General features: G+C 39.2%; 1 protein-coding gene across 1 annotated transcript; it reads right to left on the bottom strand.

The window, feature by feature from the left end:
- Window positions 1-1,148: 1,148 nt before the first annotated feature.
- On the bottom strand, window positions 1,149-22,314 carry scarb2c (scavenger receptor class B, member 2c). The gene is made up of 12 exons (XM_085359743.1): window positions 22,112-22,314; window positions 19,780-19,937; window positions 17,014-17,158; window positions 15,717-15,914; window positions 15,516-15,607; window positions 14,628-14,747; window positions 13,399-13,577; window positions 12,495-12,613; window positions 10,207-10,280; window positions 7,322-7,373; window positions 6,334-6,486; window positions 1,149-4,081 (listed from the first exon to the last, which is right to left on the bottom strand). The coding sequence occupies exons 1-12, from the start codon at window positions 22,232-22,234 to the stop codon at window positions 4,043-4,045; spliced, it is 1,452 nt and encodes a 483-aa protein (XP_085215869.1). The 5' UTR covers window positions 22,235-22,314; the 3' UTR covers window positions 1,149-4,042.
- Window positions 22,315-22,326: the final 12 nt, after the last annotated feature.

Below are 22,326 nucleotides of genomic sequence, written 5' to 3'. Positions count from 1 at the left end.
TTACAGAGACATTAGAAACAAGAACAAATAAAAAGCATGATTTAAAATTGATTAAAACAAGCAAATAAACTAACTAACTAATTAACAAACAAACAAACAAAACAGTATATAAAATCAAAACAGATAAAATCAGAACAATAGATAAAATCAGTAGTTAAATGTAAGTTTTGAAATTTAAGCTTAAAGTGTGGGTTTGGTGCTTTATTCAAATGCAGCTGAGAACAGGTGAGTCTTCAACCTGGATTTAAATAAACTGAGTGTTTCAGCTGATCTGAGGCTTTCTGGGAGTTTGTTCCAGATATAAGGAGCATAAAAGCTGAATGCAGCTTCTCCGTGTCTGGTTCTGACTCTGGGAACTGATAAAAGACCGGATCCAGATGACCTGAGGGATCTGGATGGTTCATACTGGGTCAGGAGGTCATTGATGTATTTTGGTCCTAAACCATTCAGAGCTTTATAGGCCAGCATCAGAACTTTAAAGTCTATCCTCTGACGGACAGGCAGCCAGTGTAAAGACCTCAGAGCTGGACTGATGTGGTCCACTTTTTTGGTCTTAGTGAGGACTCGAGCAGCAGAGTTCTGAATGAGCTGTAGTTGTCTGACTGATTTTTTAGGTAGACCTGTAAAGATGCTGTTACAGTAATCAAGCCTACTAAAGATGAATGCATGGACTAGTTTTTCCAGGTCCTGTTGAGACATCAGATCTTTTATCCTTGATATATTCTTGAGGTGATAGTAAGCTGACTTTGTTATTGTCTTAATGTGTTTTTCTAAGTTTAGGTCTGCATCCATCACTACACCCAAAATTTCTCGCCTGGTTTGTGGTTTTTAGATGTATAGATTGAAGTTCTCTGGTGACCTGTAATCGTTTTTCTTTGGCGCCAAAGACTATTACCTCAGTTTTGTTTTTGTTTAGCTGGAGAAAATTGTGGCACAACCAGTCATTGATTTCCTCAATGCATTTACCAAGAGCCTGTACAGGGCCTCGGTCTCCTGGTGACATTGTGATATATATTTGTGTGTCATCTGCATAGCTGTGATAGTTTATTTTGTTGTTGTTTATAATCTGTGCCAGTGGGAGCATGTAGATGTTAAACAGAAGGGGTCCCAAGATGGAACCTTGGGGAACTCCACATGTGATACTTGTCTGCTCAGATGTGAAGTTACCTATTGATACAAAGTATTTCCTGTTTTCTACGTATGTTTTGAACCAGTTTAGTACAGTTCCTGAAAGACCTGTCCAGTTCTCCAGTCATATTTAGTCATATGTGCTCTAAAAATTCATAGGCCAATAGGAAAACAATGTGGGGTTGTTGTTTTTTATTATTAAAAATGCTTCAATAAAGTTATAAAATGCCACAGAAGTTAAACTGGGGAAAAAACAAAATCAGTCTAAGTGCTTCAAAAGTTTTTGTGTGTTTGTCAGTGTCACTACCACAAAGCTTCATATTCCGGTTTCAGCAATGTAAATCAGTATAATTTATATTAACATATTTATGACAGTACTGGAATTAAATGAAATAATATTGTATTAGACATTCACAACAGGAAGAAAGCCATCCTGTCATTGTTGGGTTAATACTGATTGGATCACAAGGAGGACACACATGTATATATACACTAGGGCTGCCACAAACGATTATTTTGATAGTCGACTAGTCACCGATTATTTTTGCGATCAGTCGACTAATCAGATCATCATCCACTGGACGTAAAACGTACAGCTTATTGCACCAGCATGAGTCTGCTCTTATATAACTATCATTAGCTTACAGCTTTAAGTGTTTAAGGTATGTGGTAACTAAAAATAAAGACAAGATGGTAGTTTATTAAATTTTAATGAAATTTGCAGATCGTTTCAGTGCAGTTTAATAAACTCAGCCGTCTGCTCCTTGCTATCTAAAATATAACAGGACACCGGAGTATATTCTCGAGCATCTCACGCTTCTGATAATCAGCTGTCTGCTTGACGTTTATTCAGATGTGTAAAAACTATAACTTTAATCTCAGACAAACTGATTTACTCAGGAACAAATAAAATACTAAAAAAAAAAAAAGCCAAACAATAACATTTTTAAGTTATCTAAGTGACTTATATATGTTTAACCTGAGTGGCGAAAGACGGCGGTGGGTTTGAAAACGATTTGCGGGGAGTCCGGTGTTCTCACCGGCTCTAGTGAGCCTTGAACCCCGGCTAACACTGGAGCTGGTGGGTAACAGACGTCTCCGAAAACGTCGGAGCGCTTTTGAAAATATGAGATGTCTTGATAAACTGAGCAGATATTTGAGGTTTACATAGTTACATTCTTGCCTGAAAATATGTTAAACGTTTATTTTGTGGCCCAAAAAGAATAATAAGAGTACTATTAAAACTAACTAGCTGCCGCCATTGTTGGAAACTGAGCTGGGCCGCGCTATGAATTCTGGGACAGAGCTACTTCTTCTTCTTCAGGGTTTTGAAACGATATTTTGAAAAACAAGTTATGGGTACATATTTGCATAACTTTTTAGGTATATGTACAAGTAGCGGTAATTACAAGTACGAAACATGTACTGTGCTTCATAAATGAGTAACAAATGTAGTACATAATAACCTACAGCACACCATCTTTCTCTTCTTCTTGTGCACTAAAACCACCAAAGTCCTCTCCTCCAGTGTCGGATACGAACAGGCTCAGGGTGGCTTCGTCATCCACTCTCCGCTTCTCTCCTTTGTTGTCACTTTCAAAACCAAACAAATCCTCGTTGTCAGTGTCAGAGTCGAACACCCTCAGAAGGGCCGTGGCGGTGTCCTCCTCTCCATCATGCAGCAGTCCAGCCCTTCGAAATCCGTTGGTGATCGTGGATGTTTTCACACTTTTCCACGCTGTCAGAATCTACTGGTGGAGTTGAGCATAACTTGCTTTTCGCAAGTTTACCGCCGCTCATCATCCACGCCTCCAACTGAACACATAGCGCTACTTTGAAGTTTGTTTTTCCCGCTACTTCGTACGGCACTACGTTGCCTGGCAGACGGACATGTGACCAACATACCACTCTTGAACCCCGATCCTTCCGCCAGGCAACGTAGTGCCGTACAACAGCGGAACAAACAAAACAAATCCGCTTACGATATGACAAAAATCATGGACAATCCATAGAAAAGCCGCACCTGACTAAAAGCCGCAGGGTTCAAAGCTTGTGCAAAAAGTAGCGGCTTATAGCCCGACAATTACGGTACTCATTCCTGCGTCTTTTGGGATCTTACAAAGCTTCAAACGACGCATCGACTATTAAATTAGTCGTGACTAGTCGACTAATCGTGGCAGCCCTAATATACACTGTAGATTACTGAGCTTGGCTACAACACAGAACATCATTTTAAAATGAACAAGACCACATCGCCATAGCATCTGAAGCCAAAAGGCTGAAAGACAAGCCCAAAGTAATCTGCACTTCGAACAGGCTGCACTACTAGCCTGACTTTTTACATCCACTTCATTATAACATACAACCAACCTGGCTTCTTAATACTGTTTTTTCTTGCTTTTTAAAACTAACTCTGACTCCCAAACTAGTCTGGGAATCTAGTAACTGTTCAAGCTCTAGCCAGTTGCCTTGTAGATAGACACAACGTCTTTTATATTCAGAAACGCAGCAACAGCTCACACATATATGGCCACTTTGCAGTACAGTGTTTTTCCCACTTCCAGGATGTTTGATTAATTCAAAGCTGGGTTGTTTAAGGGGGTTAACTAACCCCGTGTTAATCCAATTCAAAAATCCCATAGTTAGGAGTTAAAATAAAAACAAGCTCAATTTAAGATTGACTGGAAAATCTGGATTCCAGCATCATTACAACTTGAAATGAAGACATTATCCTCCAAACCCAGCAACAAACACAACAAAAAGACAGTTTTTACCACTTTCTTACAACCATGAATGCGAAAGTAGATTAAAATATGAAAACCACTGTATTAGTGTTACTTGAGAATTAATGGGTGAACCCCTTGAATTGTATTGCAACCAAGGCAATCTTCCTCTTTCCACGTTCTGTTTGCTGTTACGATGAGAGCAGGGGCTGTCGTTCGGCAGCAGTGCTCTGAAAAAGAAAAATATAAAAAAATATATATATAAAATGCAAATATATTACAATTTAAAGTACTGAGAGAGGAACTGTGATGCTGCATGAGTAAGTCAGGAAAGGCAGTGAAGTATGTGAGGGTTGTTCAGGACATGCATGTAAGGAGTAGATGGAAGAGATCCTGGAGTGGTGGAAATATGCAACGGAGAGAAGAGGGATTTAAATTCACAGAGGACAAAATGCATGTGTATGAATGAGACAGATGCATATAGATCGATAAAGATGCAAGAAGTAGAGCTAATTAGGGGGAATGGGTTTAAGGTAAGTTAGAGAGGCGAGGCTGAGATGATTTGGACATTTAAAGGGGAAGGGTAGTGGAGATATTGGACAAAGGATTCTGAAGATGGAGCTGCCAGGCAGGAGGAAAAGAGGGAAACCTCACACAAGGATATAATGGAGGAGGGACATGCAGAGGATTGGTGTGACAGGAGAGAATGCTAAGGATAAGGTCAGATGGAGGCAGATGATCCAAATACCTAAATATCTGATCAGACAATGGCCTGTATTTGTATAGCGCTTTACTTGTCCCTAAGGACCCCAAAGCGCTTTACACATTCACACAATCACACGGCAGCAATTGATTAGCTGCTGATGCTGCTCATGTTCAAACTGAACATCAAAAGGGGGGCAAAAGTTGATTCGAGTGACTTTGAACATTGCATGATTGTTGGTGCCAGTGGGGCTGGGCTGGGCATTTCAGAAAAATATCCAGTAAGCAGCAGTTCTCTGGGTGCACGTGGCTTGTTGATGCCAGAGGATTGCCAAAAAAATGGCCAGACTGCTGCTAGCTCATAGGAAGGCAACAGTATCTGCTCTGAATAGTCTTAAAATCTACTACAATATTTGAATTAGGGCTGCCCCAAACGATTATTTTGATAGTCGACTAGTCACCGATTATTTTTGCTATTAGTCGACAATCAGATCATGCATCCATTGGACGTAAAGCTTATTGCACCAGCATGCATGTTTAAGGTATGTGCTAACTAACAAGAAAGACAAGATGATAGTTTATTAAATTTTAATGAAATTTGCAGATTGTTTTGGTGAAATTTTAATAAACTCAGCCGTCTGCTCCTTGCTATCTAAAATATAACAGGACACCGGAGTAAACTCTCTACCATTTCACACTTCTGATAATCAGCTGTCTGCTTGATGTTTATTCAGCTGTCTAAAAACTATAACTTTAATCTCAGCCAAACCGATTTACTCAGGAACAAATAAAATACTAAAAAAAAGCCAAACAATAACATTTTAAGTTATCTAAGTGACTTATATATCATGTTTAACCTGAGTAGCGAAAGACGGTGGTGGATTTGAAAACGATTTGCCGGGAGTCCGCTGTTCCCACGGGCTCTAGTGAGCCTTGCCCCCGCCTAGCTAACACTGGAGCTGGTGGGTAACAGACATCTTTGAAAACGTGGGAGCGCTTTTGAAAATATGTGGTGTCTTGATAAACTGAGCAGATATTTGAGGTTTACACAGCTACATTCTCGCCTGAAAATATGTTAAACGTTTATTTTGTGACCCAGAAAGAATAATAAGAGTAATATTAAAACCAACTAGCTGCTGCCATTGTTGACAACTGAGCAGGGCCGCGCTACGAATTCTGGGACAGAGCTACTTCTTCTTCGGGGTTTAACGGCAGCTGGCATCCTTGTACATGCAGTGCTGCCATCTTCTGTTTCAGTCCGTTATTACACTCTTAAATCCTGCTACTTATTCCTGCGTCTTTTGGGATCTTACAAAGCTTCAAACGACGCGTCGACTATTAAATTAGTCGTCGACGATTCTGATAGTCGATGTAATCGTGACTAGTTGACTAATCGTGGCAGCCCTAATTTGAATAGACTCACCCATTAACTTATTTCAGTTAATTCGTTTTTTTTAGTTGTAGTTTGTAGTTCTTTAGAGTGGAGCGCAGCATGGCATTAATTAAACAGGTTCGATTTGTATTTTCTAAGTTATTTTTCTTGAGCATTTATAGGGCTTTTGGGGCATGCTGTGGACTAATCTAAGGTGCTTCATAATGAAAAATAAATCAATTTATTTGAACTATTTTTTAGATTATTTTAAATTGACCACATACACCATCATAAATCTGAATGAAAAAAATTGAGCCATCCTGTATGTGCAAGCACTTGGCAGAACCAGGCTCAGGCCATCTGTCCCAACATAATGACATCACACAGTTGCTTATTGCACAAGCTCACCTCGGGGACTTTCTGTTGACACACCAAGAACATGAAGATTCCTCCCACAATGATGGCTAGGCCAATCAGCATGAAGGGAATGTTCTCCACAACGTTCTGCTGAACACCAATCGCCTTTAGCTTCTTGGCTGCTGTGTCATCAATGGTGGCGCTCTGTTAAGACGGTAAGAGAAAATATTGTGTTATAGCACATAAGAACACAAACACAGCCCCTACAAAAGTAAATGGTACATTTACGGCCCTTTCATTTACCGTCTGTTCATCTTGGTGTTCAAGTTTATGAAGAAACTGAGACCATAAGAATTCTATAAACAAGTAATATTAAATTTACTAATTAGTGATTTATATTAGATTAGTCTTCTGTAGCTTTGATTCTGTGGAATCATAGTATCTACCTCTGTATTTTTCTTTTTTTGCCTCCACACAAGTTAGATTTACTAATTTATAGTCTGTCTGAGCAGGATTACACAATGCTTTAATACATAAAAGAGAAAAACACGAGGTACATACTGAAAACAAAAATGCCTCCTTTAACTACAGGGTACTCAAGGGAGTCTTTTCCCTTTGAATCATTTGTATTTAACTGAGAGTTATAACAGAAAATGTATATAAACCAGAGCTGTGGTGTGTGTGTGTGTACGGGTATTAACATCATTGTGGGGACCAAAAATTGGAAGTTTACTTTACTTGTGGGGACCGACAGCCCTTGTGGGGACCAAAATCCCGGTCCCCACGAGTTTGAAGGCATTTTTGAGACTCAAAATGTGGTTTTAGTGTCAGGGTTACAATTAGGTTATGGTTAGGTTTAGGCTAAGGGTCAGAGTTAGGCATTCATTTTTGATGGTTAGGATTAGGGTAAGTTGCTAGGGAAACCACACGTACGTACGTGTGTGTGTGTGTGTGTGTGTGTGTGTGTGTGTGTGTGTGTGTGTGTGTGTGTGTGTGTGTGTGGGAGAGTGAGTGAGAGAGAGAAAGAGAGAGTTTGTACCTCATTCAGATAAGCCACAGGGAAGACTACTGTCCTTACATTTCCCGTTTGACTGAAAGAGAATGACATGATAATCTTTAACTATGATGTAATGAAAAATAGCAACTTGGAAAACACAATATAATATACTTGTGTAATATAAATATACTTATACAATGTCTTCCCGGGCATGTTCTGTAAATTCATACTATCTGTATAATAATAATAATAATAATAATAATGGATTGGATTTATATAGCGCTTTTCAAGGCACCCAAAGCGCTTTACAATGCCACTATTCATTCACTCTCACATTCACACACTGGTGGAGGCAGCTACAGTTGTAGCCACAGCTGCCCTGGGGTAGATTGACAGAAGTGAGGCTGCCATATCGTGCCATCGGCCCCTCTGGCCAACACCAGTAGGCGGTAGGGTAAAGTGTCTTGCCCAAGGACACAACGACCAGGACAGAGAGCCCGGGGATCGAACCGGCGACCTTCTGGTTACAGATACGCTTCCCAACCCCCTGAGCCCCATAAATAAAGCTTGATTACGTATTAATCTCACACCATAAATTATGTGGAGAGTTACATAATTTATTTTTGGACTTCAAGCTCTGTCTCTAGCACCTTTAATTTGAAACGGAATAACAGATATAACATAAAAGTGCCATATCTGGGCTTGTTGGCATCAAAAGAACTGCACAAACTTTCCTTTCAAAGTTCAATATTGCACAAAAGAGCCGACGCTTGGCTAGGGATTCAATTTGATAAGATTTTACTGATATCAGCCCCAATCAGTTCTGTTTATAAGTTGGATTCTATATTTACTCCCTTAGGCCCCAGAGACAGGGGGCAGCCTCTCTCTGACCAAAGTATTCACCATTGTGAGTGCTTTTGCTGCTAGCAGATAGCAGCAGTTGCCTGTAGTTTGCACTCGTGTGCAAAACACTCACCAAATACTTGCTAAGTGGTAGTGAAATTAGAAACAGTGTGAGTTAGCGCGGTTAGCTCATCTACGCGTTAGTACCGTATAGCCCCGCGCACGGGGCGATCCGCGCTAACTCGCAAACTGAGATTTGCCACGTTATTGCAGTTATGGTGTTAACGTCATTTTAACAAGATTAACGCTGGCAGCACTACTTTAAAGTAAAAGCTTCACCTTTTGAAACATGCTGGTGTGTTGCAGTAAGGCACAACCTTTACTTGTCTAAAGATTTTGCAATCTAGTTCACAGCAACCTCCAGGAACTGCTCGTCATCCAAGCAGGAAAAACACATTTTTCCCTAATGACCAGAGACTGGTTTCTAAGCCTCAGTTACTGGGGGGTTATGAGCATTTGTTCCATGGGAAAAAAGTAGATTTGAACAGTTTTTTACCAACAGCATAAATACTTTTATTATCTGAGTTTAACTACAGTGAAGAAAGAGAGTATAAAGAGGTTTTCTTCACTGACTGGCATCATTTTCTTTGTAATGCACAACACTGTGGTTGTTGCATTCACAAAAGTAAGTGTGGACTGTGTAGCACCCATTCGAGACTACAGTACCTACAGTTAGCTTACTTGAAGTTAAGAGTTTTCTGTCATTCCGAGTCATAAATAAAGTGACTGTGCAAATGAAAATGAGAATAAAAATCTATTAGAATGATACAAAAGTTCATGTTGCGGCTGCAGTGATGCGGACGCTGTACCGATCCATCGTGGTGAAGAGAGAGCTGAGCATAAAAGGGAAACTCCTCCTTCCTGGTCCATCTACGTCCCCACCTTCTCCTATGGTCACAAGTTTTAGGTAGTGACTGAAAGAACGAGGCCGTAAATACAAGCAGCAGAAATTTGCTTTCTCCAAAGGGTGGCTGCCCTCTCCCTTAGACATAGTGTGAGGAGTTCGGCCATCCAAGAGGGGCTCAGAGTAGAGCTGCTACTCCCCCACACTGGAAGGAGGCAGTTGAGGTGTTTCGGGCATCTGACAAAGACCCCCCCCTGGGTGAGGTGTTCATGGCATGTCCGGACCCAGTACACGCTGGAGAGATTAGATCTCTCAGTTGGCCTGGAAACGCCTTGGTTTTACCCCAAATAAGCTGGAGGAGGTAGCCAGGGAGAGGGAGGTCTAGCCTTCTCTGCTTAGGCTCCTGCCCCCATGACCTGGCGCCAGATAAGCGGAACAAAATGGATGGATTCGCAAAAGTTAGTTTGCCAAAAATAAAGAGGTATATTCTAAAAGCAGAAGGCATGCACAGGACAGATCCAAAATAGCCTGGTGGACAGAAGAGCACAAATCTTGTAGATGAAAGCAAAATGATTTGCATGGGAAAGAAAGGCCCCTTCATGACTCTATGGCAAATTACAAATATTCTCCAGGATGTAGGCCAATGTGTTTCCTTGTACATAAAAAAAAAAGCCAAACCTCATAACCAGAGCCAATTATCTACTGATGTCAGTACGTTTAAGAGACATTGTTAACATTATTCAGTATAATAAATTCTGGCCACTAATGTTGTCTTGAGGGCTCCAACCTTATACATTTCAAAATATTGATGTAAACCTACTCACATTAAAGCTGACTTGCCACTTTAATATAGCTTTTGTTATTTTATCTTATTTCAAATAAAAATAAAAATAACAGTAATATGTAACTATCTAAACACATACAGTCTCATTATCTTGCTGCTAGTTCCTTCTGAATTCAGATAAACACGTAACAAGTGAGCCAGGTCTGTGCAAAAGTCCACCCATAATGATGATGGTGGCATTATTGCTTTACAATTAGCTTACTGGCAGCCCTTCACAGACATGGGTACTCATGCAGCTATTGCGGCTTCACTCTTCATACTAATATAGTGAAAGTGAAATTCATGAAAAATCAGATTATTCAGCTGCTTGAACTGATGGAAAGAGCTGCTGATTACCTGAAGGTGGGAATTTGCTCTACATAGACGTTAATCTGGAGTCGCTTGGCTGTTTGGAGAACCACTCCTGTCAGCTGTAAAACACAAATTCATTTTAATAATAATAATAATAATAATAATAATAATAATAATAATAATAATAATAATAATAATAATGGATACTTTATTGATCCCCATGGGGAAATTACTTGTTTTTCTCTGCATTTGACCCATTCACTCAGTGAAGCAGTGGGCAGCCCACTAAGCAGGCGCCCGGGGAGCCTGCTTAGTGGCTCCCCGGGCCACTTTTGTTAGGGACACAGAGAATGTGGGAAAAACTCCTGTCACTCCTGATGTATGAACACGTATACCTAAACACCTAAATAATTGTTTTCTGCCCACACTGTATTATGGCCATAATCTTTATAGTAACATGTTGACATTATTTGTAAACCAACAAACCACTGGATAGAAAAACACAGAACTATGCAAAGGTTTTTAGTTAGGTACAGCAGATTTTCCATCCATTACATAATACCATCAGGGAGGCATGTGCTCTGGCCCAGATTCCTCATGCAGCTTGAGAATGACCTCAAACATACAGCTGGAGTGATAAAAAGGTAACTTCAGTGAAAAGAAAAGAAATAAACTGAGTTAATCTGAGATTATGTGAAAAAACGGAAGACGGTGAGACATGGCAGCTGTCAAATAAACCTAATTGGGAGTTTAGTCGTTTCTTTCTTCAGTTTTCTGCATTTTGAAAAACTTAAAAGAGAGAAAAAAATCTCAGGATGTATCATGTATTTATCTAAAGTTACCCCAAACTGTTTGCATAGTACTGCCTGTAGTTTTAATATCTTTACTGTAGGCAAAAATAACTTCACAGCTCTGGGCAAGCAGGGAAGACAGCTGAGGGCATCACAACTCAGCAGTTATGATAAAATTCACAGGACTTTGATCAATCTTAATGATATCATGCCGTGGCAGAGTGATCAAGGAGGATAAACACAAAAAAATGGTAGCTTGTTTATTGGATTCAATACTTTTGTAACTGTAAAACCACCACTTTATATGTGGATGTGTGAAATAATTAAGTGTACTTTTGTACGAAAGCGTGAGAGCGACTGTAAGAAGGAGTTCTGTGTTAGACTGGTGTACAAAGAGCATCTTAAGAGTGGCGTAGCAGTAAAGACAAGCAGAGGTACACCAATCTGCAAAATATCGCATCTGCAAATTGTGAACAAAAATCCGAAAAATACTGCACAATGTAAAAATGCTAAGACTTCAAGTATCTCAGCATCTAATAACATGATCAAAAGACTCAGAAAATCTGGAGAAATCTCTTTGGTGTAACAAAAAAAGAAGAAAAAAAAAGTATTTTCTCTTAAATTTTGAAAACATGGTCGCTGCATCCTCCAGATTCAAGTGGAGAGGGATCATCTGGCTTGTAAATTAGTGTTCAGTTCAGAAGCCTGCATCTCTGATGGTATGGGAGTGCATCAGTGCCCATGGAAGCCATATATAAAGCTATACACAGGCTTTACATTAACATATGCTCTAATCTTGTCTGGGAAGAACTGCCATATTTCTTCAAGACAATGCTAAACTCCATACTGCATCTATCACAACAGCTGTAAACCCACTGAAAACATCTGGAGCATCATGAAGAAGAAGAATGCTTTCTGTCTTTTACTGTGAATGTAATACAGTTTATTTATTTTTGGGAATTGCACTTTTTTTTAAACTTTTAACTATTACAGAATCATTCATCGTTTTTTTCTGTTTTCTCTGAAAGTGTATCATGTAAAATTTGTAAAAATAAATAAATAAATAAAATCAGAAAATTAGATCATATAGCAATTGTTAATTTTTGGCTGCTGTGGCATAAATCTTTCATTGGATGGTGGTCTAATACATTTGTTAAGCACTACACAGTATGTTCAGCTACATGTTGTGCTGCTGGAGGTGTTTTTTTTCAGTCTGTCTCTCGCTATCAAGACTTTACTACAAGTTCAACCAGGTAATTAGAGTATTATTATCATGATAAGAGCAGTTAGAGCTTATCTTTCGTGACAGCCCCGTACCACGTACCTCTGATTTAATTTTTAACCACTATTTTAAACAGAAGCTCAACTATTGGCTAGTCATGACAAAAAAAAAAGCTGAGACACTACTCCATCTAGTGTTGAAGATTTAATACTATATAAATCATAATTGTATTAGACAAAATATGTATTATAAATTGAAGAGAGATTCACAACAACACGAGAACGAATTAAACATTTAAGCTTTAAAGTTGTGATTCCTACCGGATTGATATCAATGGCAGTCTGGTGCTCTTCCTTGTTTGGCGTCATTCCGAATACATCCTGAGCAAATTTCTCATCTGCCTGGTAGAAGTGTGGTGAAGACATTATGATAGGAGCCCCTAAACAGCAGAAAAAACATTACAGAAGATATTAACAAAGCAGGGACAACATCTTACTCGACCTGAGGAAAATATGCCATGTGTAAAATATACCTGTAAATGTAAAACATCAATATTCTAATAATGCTATGGCTTGTAATAAACACAGCGTACACTTGTCAGGGACACTGCTAAAGTAGGCCCCAGAAATGACAGTCAGTGAATTAATTTCAGGGAGTCTTTTGCTAAGTGTTGACTCCATATTCTTTACAGTGCAATGAGGAATTGATACAAGTTATTACTCAGCACTAACAACCATAGTTTGTTTGCTTTAAATCAGATGCACCAGAGCACATCACAACAAACCACAAGAGAACTTTCACTTCACTTATTCTACCGTGTCTGAGGAGCCAGAAAGTAAATATGGGAACAAGTTCTCGTGCTTTCGACTAGTGGATGCGTTTGTAATGGAGACGGTCTCTGGCTAGCAAGCATTACTCCTTTTGTGTGTGTGTGTGTGTGTGGGGGGGGGACGACACACGCCTGACAAAAGGCGCGGTTAGCTGAAACTTGGTACAAACTGATACAACTCGGTCAGATCATGTTTTTGCCGCAAATAAACATTTCCAGAGTTCATTGGTTGAGTTATTTTGTTTTAAACACAATTGAAACACAATTTCTTTGTTCTCACCTGTCCACACAAATCACACCATGGGGGAAAGAAATGAGTCTGAACTAATGTAACTTAAAAAGCAGCATATCAAAGATCATTTGGCTATGTTTAACACAGTAAAACATTGTCTTACCTTCTTTACATACAGACACATTCAGCAGGCCAGACCCCAGGCAATTACCAGCAGGCACACAAAAGCCTGCGTTGTCTGGGTTCACAGTCAGATTGGCGAACACTGAGCTGGGAGGAACAAATCGATACCCAGTGATCCCCTTCACTGTCACATCCTCCTCATACACTGTGTACAGAGACCTTAGAAAGAGAGTTACATGCTTGTTAATCTCTGGATGCACTGCGTTACTGGACAATGACACATGGTTTGAATTCATGAGCTCAGCGATAAACTGATTTACAGAAAACCTGCATTGAACAAACTGGTTATACCAGTTTTTCAACGGTTGTGTTGACACCTCTTATTAACCAAGCTGTTAGATGACCTGTAAATGTGACTTCTGTTTCTAATATATTAACAATCACAGAGGACTGACATTTGTTGTTTTAAGCAGCATTAAATAGGCTGTGGCCTCATTTAGGAGGCTAACACTGACCAGCCTTGAAACCAGCCAAACTAAATTAGGATCCTTAATCCAATATTCAGACCAGGGAAAGGCTCAGGAAGGCTGTGGGGGGAGCCATTTCACTAGCTCAAGCCAAGAGGGAAAATACAGCAAATGCTGCATGAGTCAGCAGAATATGGCTTGAAACTGAACTGAAATAACCTTCATATGAAACTACAAAAGTCCAGATGCTCAGCTGAAAAACACATTCAGCTACAATGACTAAAATAGAAACAAACATTTACAATGAATGTTTTATACATTTCTAAATTCAAATAGTTTAAATTTACATTTAAGTTTTTTGGGGGGTTTTTTAAATACACAACCTTTTAAATTCAAGTGACGTATTAAATGTGTCTTTCTTCAATAAAGATTACATTTTGAGTCGCACGGCTTCAATCCAAATTTGAAGGTTTTGGAGGTTGGCCTCAACATTACTGAAGCAGTGTGGGATCGTCTTGACAGAGAATGGAACAAAAGGTAACCGGCATCCAAAGAAGAGCTTTGCATGTCTTTCAAAAAGCTTGGAGAACTTTTCCTGAAGACTACTTCAAGAAATTACAAGGCTGTGTTCAAGAATAAAGGTGGTCATACCACCATGTGTTTCATTAAATTACTGCAATTATTTCCCAATTTACTAGCACACCAGTAAGAGATGAGGGGTGGCTCAACACTTTTGCACAGTACTGTATATGCAATCAAAAGATTGCATCTTTCACTGGTACAGCTTTTCTGCTCTACTCACCTGCACAGGTCAGACGAGAAAATGTAGAGCATATCATTCTTGGTGATTACAGGATGGAAGCCTGTTCCAATGGTTCCATTAATCATGTTGCACTCATCAGACGTCCACCAATTCAAGGAGCTGCACAGATATTCAAAATGTTACAAAGTTCGAAGGTTTAAAAATGTTTCAGACATTTAGCACGCCCAGCTAAAAGCCATGGAAAGCCATTTGCTGGGCAAAGAGGACTGGATATATTTGTAGGTTAGGAAGCACACTATAAAATAAGGGTGTTTCCCAAAACTGCTGCTCAAGGTACAACAGCCTAGTCTTAAAACAATTAGGTTTGTAAGACAGGCAGAGATAAAAGGCAGTGCAAGAAAGATGATCATATTTTGGGGGTTTAGTGAGTACAGATCCAGAGCCGATGGTTGGCTGTTCTTCTCTGTGACAAAGATAAGAGAGTTTGGTGCTTTACCTAAGTAGTTATTTCATTATTGATTACATTTTTTAAAATGATGTTAAAGGGAGAAACATCAGCGTTTGATCCCTGCAGTGAGTGATTCTGTTTTGCTGTTGGGGGGATTTGGCTAACATGATTTGACTTTCCTCATTTAATGGCTATGAAATGAAATGATAATTATAAAAGGTATATAAGCCAAACTAGCAGCCAGTGGTTATTTTGGTCACATGTCTGTAAACAGACTCAGTTTCAGTGTCCTATCGGCGGTGATATAAGAAAGAGAACGAAAACTCAACAGGAACACAGTTAAACCCACCTTGATCATATGACACAAATCACTTGGTGTGCATCCATTAACTTCATGTCACCAACAAAACTCACTGATGAACAATTTTACAATTAAACTGTAAATCCAACATGTGCTACAGGTGAGAGGAGACAATTACCTTTCACCTTTCCACGTGTCCACTCTGGAAAAGTCCCTATAGTTCTGCTGACCAGTGAAAAACACATATTCTCCATCATTGGAAGCATTGTTCTGTAAGATGGGGGGAAAAAGTTTTTTTTTTTTTTTAAATATTAAAAAAAATATATATATATGGTTTACACAAAGAACACAATTACACATTTATGTGCATTAAAGAGACCTTATAGAAAAGTCCAAAAACATCATCCAGATCCAGATCATGTGTAATGGTTTTCAAGGCTTTAAGAAGTCCATCTTCATATCCCCACAGCAGCTCTCCCACTGAACGAGTGGTAAAAAGGCCTTGCCCGGTGCCCTTCATGTAGGCAGAGATCAAGTTGGCTTCAATGAATTTATCCTTGAGTCTTTCCATCACTGTCTACCAGGACAAAAAGAAACAAAAAAGGGAGAAGAACGCCGTTACAGGATTATTAGTTTGAATAAACATAAAGCAGGCCATGTAAGTAAGTAAGTAAGTACATACGTGTGTGTATGTATGTATGTATGTATGTATGTATGTATACACACACACACACACACACACACACACACACACACACACACACACATATATATATATAAACATATTAAGAGAACAACTTCCTTATTTAATCTTGCTGATTGACTGAGGTTTTGCAGACATGTGAACACAAACCACATGCCCATGTGCCCATTAACCATGTTACGTGAACTTCTCCACAATTTTGGACAAGTGACAATCATGGTGACAATGTAGGATCAAGTGACTAAGCCCCCAGTCACACAGACCTAGATATTGACCCTCTGGCAACCACCACTTGCTAGGGAAAAACATCTCATCTCCAAGCAAAAACCTCCATTTGACTGCTATCCATCAATCCTCTTCTGCCTACCCAATTAAGGGTCAACAGGTGGATGGAGCCTATCCCGCTGCCATAGGGCGAGAGGTGGGGTACACCCTGGACAGGTCGCCAATATGTTGCAGGGCTAACACAGAAAGACAGAACCATTCGCACTCATATTCACACCCGTGGGCCATTTGGAATCACCATTTAACCTCCATTTAGAGTCTGAATGGAAGTGATAGACTTGTCAACAAATACTACCCAACTACTCTCCAAACTGTAGTGAAACCGTAGAAAGTGCAGCACAAACCAGAAATCTACCCCCTTTGAAACATGTTGACTGTAGCGCTGAGGCAAAACATTACTTTGAAGACAAACCTTCTCCATATAGGAAATGCTCCACAGGAAATGCTATAGGCACTGGGCAACCTACTAGCAACCAGAGCAAGACCCCTAAGAGGTCTTTTCTGCAGCACTTTCTTTGCAACCAACATGCAACCGACAACCAGCAACTCCTGTGAACCACTCAACAACCAGTTGAGGAATACACATGAGCAATGCCCACATGTGAGAAACCTTAATATTCGTCCTAATGTGAGAAAACTATAATACTGTGAGTGGCAGATCAGATCGGTGCTGTAGACTATTGCTCACCATGGCAGGGATATTAACTGTCCTGATGAGGTCACTCTCTGGACCTCGGGACATGTTACGCTGAAAAATGTAGGTTTTAGTGTTGACAGCTGTTACTTTAGTGCCATTATCCTGAAAGTCAATTTGCTCCATAGGCCGGTACTCTCTGTGGAGGAAAAGCAAAACATTTTTAGACAAGAGAAAAGATTCTTTGTTACAGAGCTGCAGCCAAATATAACAACTAGCTTTGTTTGTGATTTTAAAAAAAAAGCTATAGCGTAACTCCCTACTTTGCATCTGCACTCTTTAACACGCCATGTTATATAAAGCACAATACATGAAAAAAGTGTGGGGATATTAAGACATGCAGTTCTTCACATGACTGATAATGTCACATTTACTCTACATGAAAAGTGGGTTGAAGATTGTTCGTCTATTGTGGCTCAATTTCCCTTGACACACATCTGTGCAGTTTGTGACTGTGTTTGTGACATGTGACTGTGATGCAATTATTGGAAAAAAAAGAAGAAGCTTTTTTTTTTTAAACCATAAAACGTGTCAATGGTGAGTTGTTTCTTAATAACTCAATAACAATTTCCTAAAACTGCTTTATTTTAACTGATTTGGTGACCCAGATAACGTATGTAAGTATTTACGTTAGCTTTCAGTGCTACTGAAAACAAGTCAGTGCCAAAAGAGATAAGATGGTTATCAGCTGTGTGCAGCGATATATTATACTATCACTGGGTATATGGATAATATGAATCAAATAAACTTTCTTTTCACCTTACACGTATATCTAGTTCAAAGTGCTTTACAGGTAAAAAAAAAAAAAAAAAAGGCAAATTAAAATTGGCATATATTAAAAGAAAATTAAACAGAATAAACTTTAGAACATGTATACACCAAGTGAACAAAATAAGGCCAATAAAAATTCATTTTAAAAACGTAATGCTACATAAAACAGGAAAACCAAACTGTCAAATGATTAAACCAATAAATTAACCTATCAGCGAATAAAAATAAAAAGATCTGAAAAGGGAAAACAATGAAATAACATCAAGTCAAACAGTAAGTTAAAAATGTAAAACAAAGTAAGTAATATATGTAAAGCACGTTTAATCAAAAGCCAGTTTTATGAATGTCGAGATCCTGTGGGTGTGGACTGGGTAGAAAATAAACTGCACATTGACCTTTCATGGCACAATAACACTGAATGTACACAATAAAAAAAACAATAAAATGTGCTTTCGGAAAAATAAACATCTCCGTGTCACAGTTCGTAAGTCTCAGCACCAAAACTAGTACAAAAATGCTGTCTCTCAGGTGCTTACAGGTATCCAAGCACAGGATTGCTCTGCATCTCTTTAAATTTATCTCTAACAACATTCACATGTTTTTTTCTTAAACACACTATAGACCAGGGGTGGGGAACTCCAGGCCTCAAGGGCCAGTGTCCTGCAGGTTTTAGATATCACCCTGGATCAGCACACCTGAATCAAATAATTAGTTCCTTACCAGGCCTCTGGAGACATGTGTCCAGAGACTTCAAGACATGTTGGGAGGTAATTTAGCCATTTAAATCAGCTGTGTTGGATCAAGGACACTGTGCGACGACAGTGTCCTGTGAGAGCTAAGCACACCCTGGGATTCAAAAGCTTGAGCAGAAATGACTTGATGTAACAATTTTCTGTATTGACTTTATCACTTCGTCATATTGTTGTCGAGGAATTTTGGCCTGCTCTTTTCACAGCATTGTTTCCATTCATTGAGATTTACAGGCTCAGCTCTCTTAAGGCCCTGAAACAGCATTTCAGTCAGGTCGATGTCTGGACTTTGACTGGGTCATTGCAACACTTTGATCATTTTCTGTTTTCAACCATTCTGTTGTAGATTTGCTGCTGTGGTTGAGATCATTGTCCTGCTGCACGACCCAGTTTCAGCTGAAGCTAACTGTCAGACAGATGGCCTCACATTTGGCTCTAAAATACTTTGGTATACAGAGCAGTTCATGATCTAATCAATGACTGCAAAACAAGAACAAATCATCACTCCTCCAAAACTGGCTGAAAATTTGTATGAGGCGTTTGTGCTGATACACTGTGTTGGGCTTTCTCCTAAAAGTAGGGCTGTGCATTGTGGCCAATCATCTCTTTGGTCCATCTGAAAAAAAGCACAGTGTTCAAGAAATCTTGTGGTTTGCTCAGATGCAACTTTGCAAACATAAGCTGTGCTGTCTTGTTCTTTTTTTTAGAGTGAAGAGACTTCTGCCAGGGAATCCTGCTGAACAAGCCACGCTTGTTCAGTCTTTTTCCAACTGTCATGAAGTGTAATATTTAGATGCTAACTAATGCCATCTGATTAGCCGGACCTGGCTGCTATTTACCTGCTTAATTACTATTGCAGTGTCTTTTTCTGATCTTTTTAACTGCTCCACAGTTTGCGTGCAGCAGCGTTGGCTTTGTTACTTTTATCAGGTTGTTGATTTTCCAAATCAGATGTATTGTGCTTTTATAAACCTTTTTCATCTAACTCAACACCTTCACTAGTCAAATTTATTACTAGTCAATAAATTTGTATCACATTTATTCTTAATATACATCGTAAGACTGGCACCACTGAATCTTAAAAGCTCCCATTATGGGTGCTGATACATCATTGCTTTGCCTCCACCTCTTAAAATGTTCCAGTAACTTGACACTTAGGTTTTTTTGTTGTTTTGTTTTCTTTAAATCAAGAGATGAATGGAGAAACAAATGTTAAGCGTTTCTCCTTTCCCTCCCTCACCTGTATGTATACGGTCCAATCTCCACCACAGCTGGCCTCTCCCCATCCAACACCTCTTGGGGATTTGTGAGATTGAAGAAGTAAAACTGCATGTAGATATGTGCCGGTGGATCCTTCCAGGCCTCAAACGCATCTGTATCGTTTTTCAGAATGACTTGCTAATGGGGGACAAAGGGCGGTGGGGTTAAAAATGTTATTTTAGATGACTACTGTGCTGATGATATGCAGTTTCACTTCACGTTACACGGTATGAACCTGCTGAAACAGATGAAATCATCATTTGGTGTCATGACACACACACACACACACACACACACACACACACACACACACACACACACACACACACACACACACACACACACACACACACACACACACACACACACACACACACACACTCACAGGCCACTGCTTTTCGGCACAAATACATAATCAACTCATTGAATTTAGCAACGTAGCCATTCTCAAGAGGACCTGCTGAAGTTCAAACTGAGTATCGTAATGGGAAAGAGACGTGATTTAAGTGACTCTGAACATGACTGCTGGTGCCAGATGGGCTGGTTTGAGTATTTCAGGAAATGCTGTTTTACTGGGATTTTCCCCAAACAACTAGATTTTACAGAAAACTGTGTGAAAATAGAAAGAATATGTAGTGAAAGGCAGTTCTCTTGGTGATTGTGAAGGTTAGAGGAGAATAACTAGACCACTTCAAGCTGATAGAAAGGCAACAGTAACAGTAATTACGTGTTACAACCAAGGTATGATAAAGAGCATCTCTAAACCCATAACACATCAACACAACCTATAAAATTGGAAACTTAGGCTACAATTCACACAGACTCACCATAATTGGACAATAGAAGATTGAAAAACTATTGCCCAGTCTGAGGAGTCTTGATTTCTGCTACAACATACAGGTGGCAGGGGCAGGATTAGGCTGGAGCTGATGGTGTAATGGTGTTTAGATATGTTCTTTGACCTCTTAGTACCATTGACTGTAGAAAACAGTTTTCTACAGTCAATGCTTAGTACCAGTTGAGCATCATGTAAATACTACAGCCTATCTGATTATTGTTGGTGACCATGGCTATTGCTTCAGCAAGATAACGCAGTATGTCACAAATCATCTCAAACTGGTTCCTTGAACATAACAATGATTTCGCTGTACTCAAAGGGCCTCCACAGTCACCAGACCTCAATCTAGTAGAGCACCTTTGAGATGTGGTTAAACATGAGATTGACATTATAAATGTGCAGCCGATAAATCTGCAGCAGCTGTGTGATGCTATCATATGGACCAAAATTTCAGAGGAATGTTTCCAGCACCTTTTTTGACCATGTGAATTAAGGCAATTCTGAAAGCAAAAGGATATCCAATCTGATACTAGTAATGTGTACCTAATAAAGTGTCCAGTGAGTGTTTATGCCACATATGATACACAATATTTGGTGACAATCACAAAGCACAAATAAAAGGCAAAATGATCAAATGCGAAATACTGAGATGGCATCTATGTCACATGTTAAACTATATTTAGCAATGAATGTTATAAAAGCATACAATACTCTCTGTGCCAATTGTCGAATAAGCAGTGGAGAACTTTTTTTTCAACTGATCCACACAAAATTTAATTTAATTCAACGGTCTACAATACAACAGATCTGTCTAGCGGATAATCACCTGTTCTCTCATGTAAATATTTTTAGACCCTCTACAATCAAAACAGTTAAGACAAACTCAAAGCTCTTACTGCACAGCACTGTCTGTGCCCATTTAAAATCATCTGATTTACTATCCTGGTTTTTTATTACATTTAGTAAGACGTGTTACATTCTGTAATACTTTGTTGAATTTGCGCCATTTCGCTTTTTTTTTTTTTTTACAATTACTTAATAGGTCTGAACCATACTGAGATTTGGGTTTTGTCAAATTATGTTTGCTTTTACTGAGCGTTTATTGATATATTATTCTATTTATTTAAACTATTTCAAGCCGTGTTAATTTTAGCTGTGCTACCAAAAGATTTCCGCATGTTTAGGATACAAAATGTACACATTGTGTGATCTCATCTTTTCAACCCTAGAAATAAACACTGCTACTTAAGTAAATGGGTGACAGAACAGATCTGAAATTGTATCCTAAGGCGAGCCATTTGTAAAACATTCAAACCTGAAACGCTTAAAACTGTTAAAAACACTTCCATAAATAATTCCACGCTGTATTTCTTAGACGCTAAATGAGCTAACTTTAGCTACTATGACAATGTCTCATATTAGCTTATCTGAGGTTAACGCCTACTGCAAAGGCTAGCCTAAATTAGATGCTTACCTTTTTAACCATTGACTGTACTAAATGTGGAAACACGCTGGTCAAAACCAACGAAATGCCGAGAATCAGCATCAGTACAGAAACAACTCCGACGCTGTAAACGCAACATGACTTTAGCACCATGACGAGGCAGTAGAAGGCTAAACACGTCTCTCAGCTTTCACTGACAGCAGCTACCCACTGTTTGCTGTTTTTGTTTTGAGAAGCCAGGAACT

Source organism: Diplotaxodon limnothrissa, linkage group LG7 (assembly GCF_057381915.1).
Source record: "Diplotaxodon limnothrissa isolate DT_005_m linkage group LG7, D_limnothrissa_male_GT1.1, whole genome shotgun sequence".
NCBI lineage: Eukaryota > Metazoa > Chordata > Actinopteri > Cichliformes > Cichlidae > Diplotaxodon > Diplotaxodon limnothrissa.
This window is presented reverse-complemented; position numbering and strand designations above follow the sequence as displayed.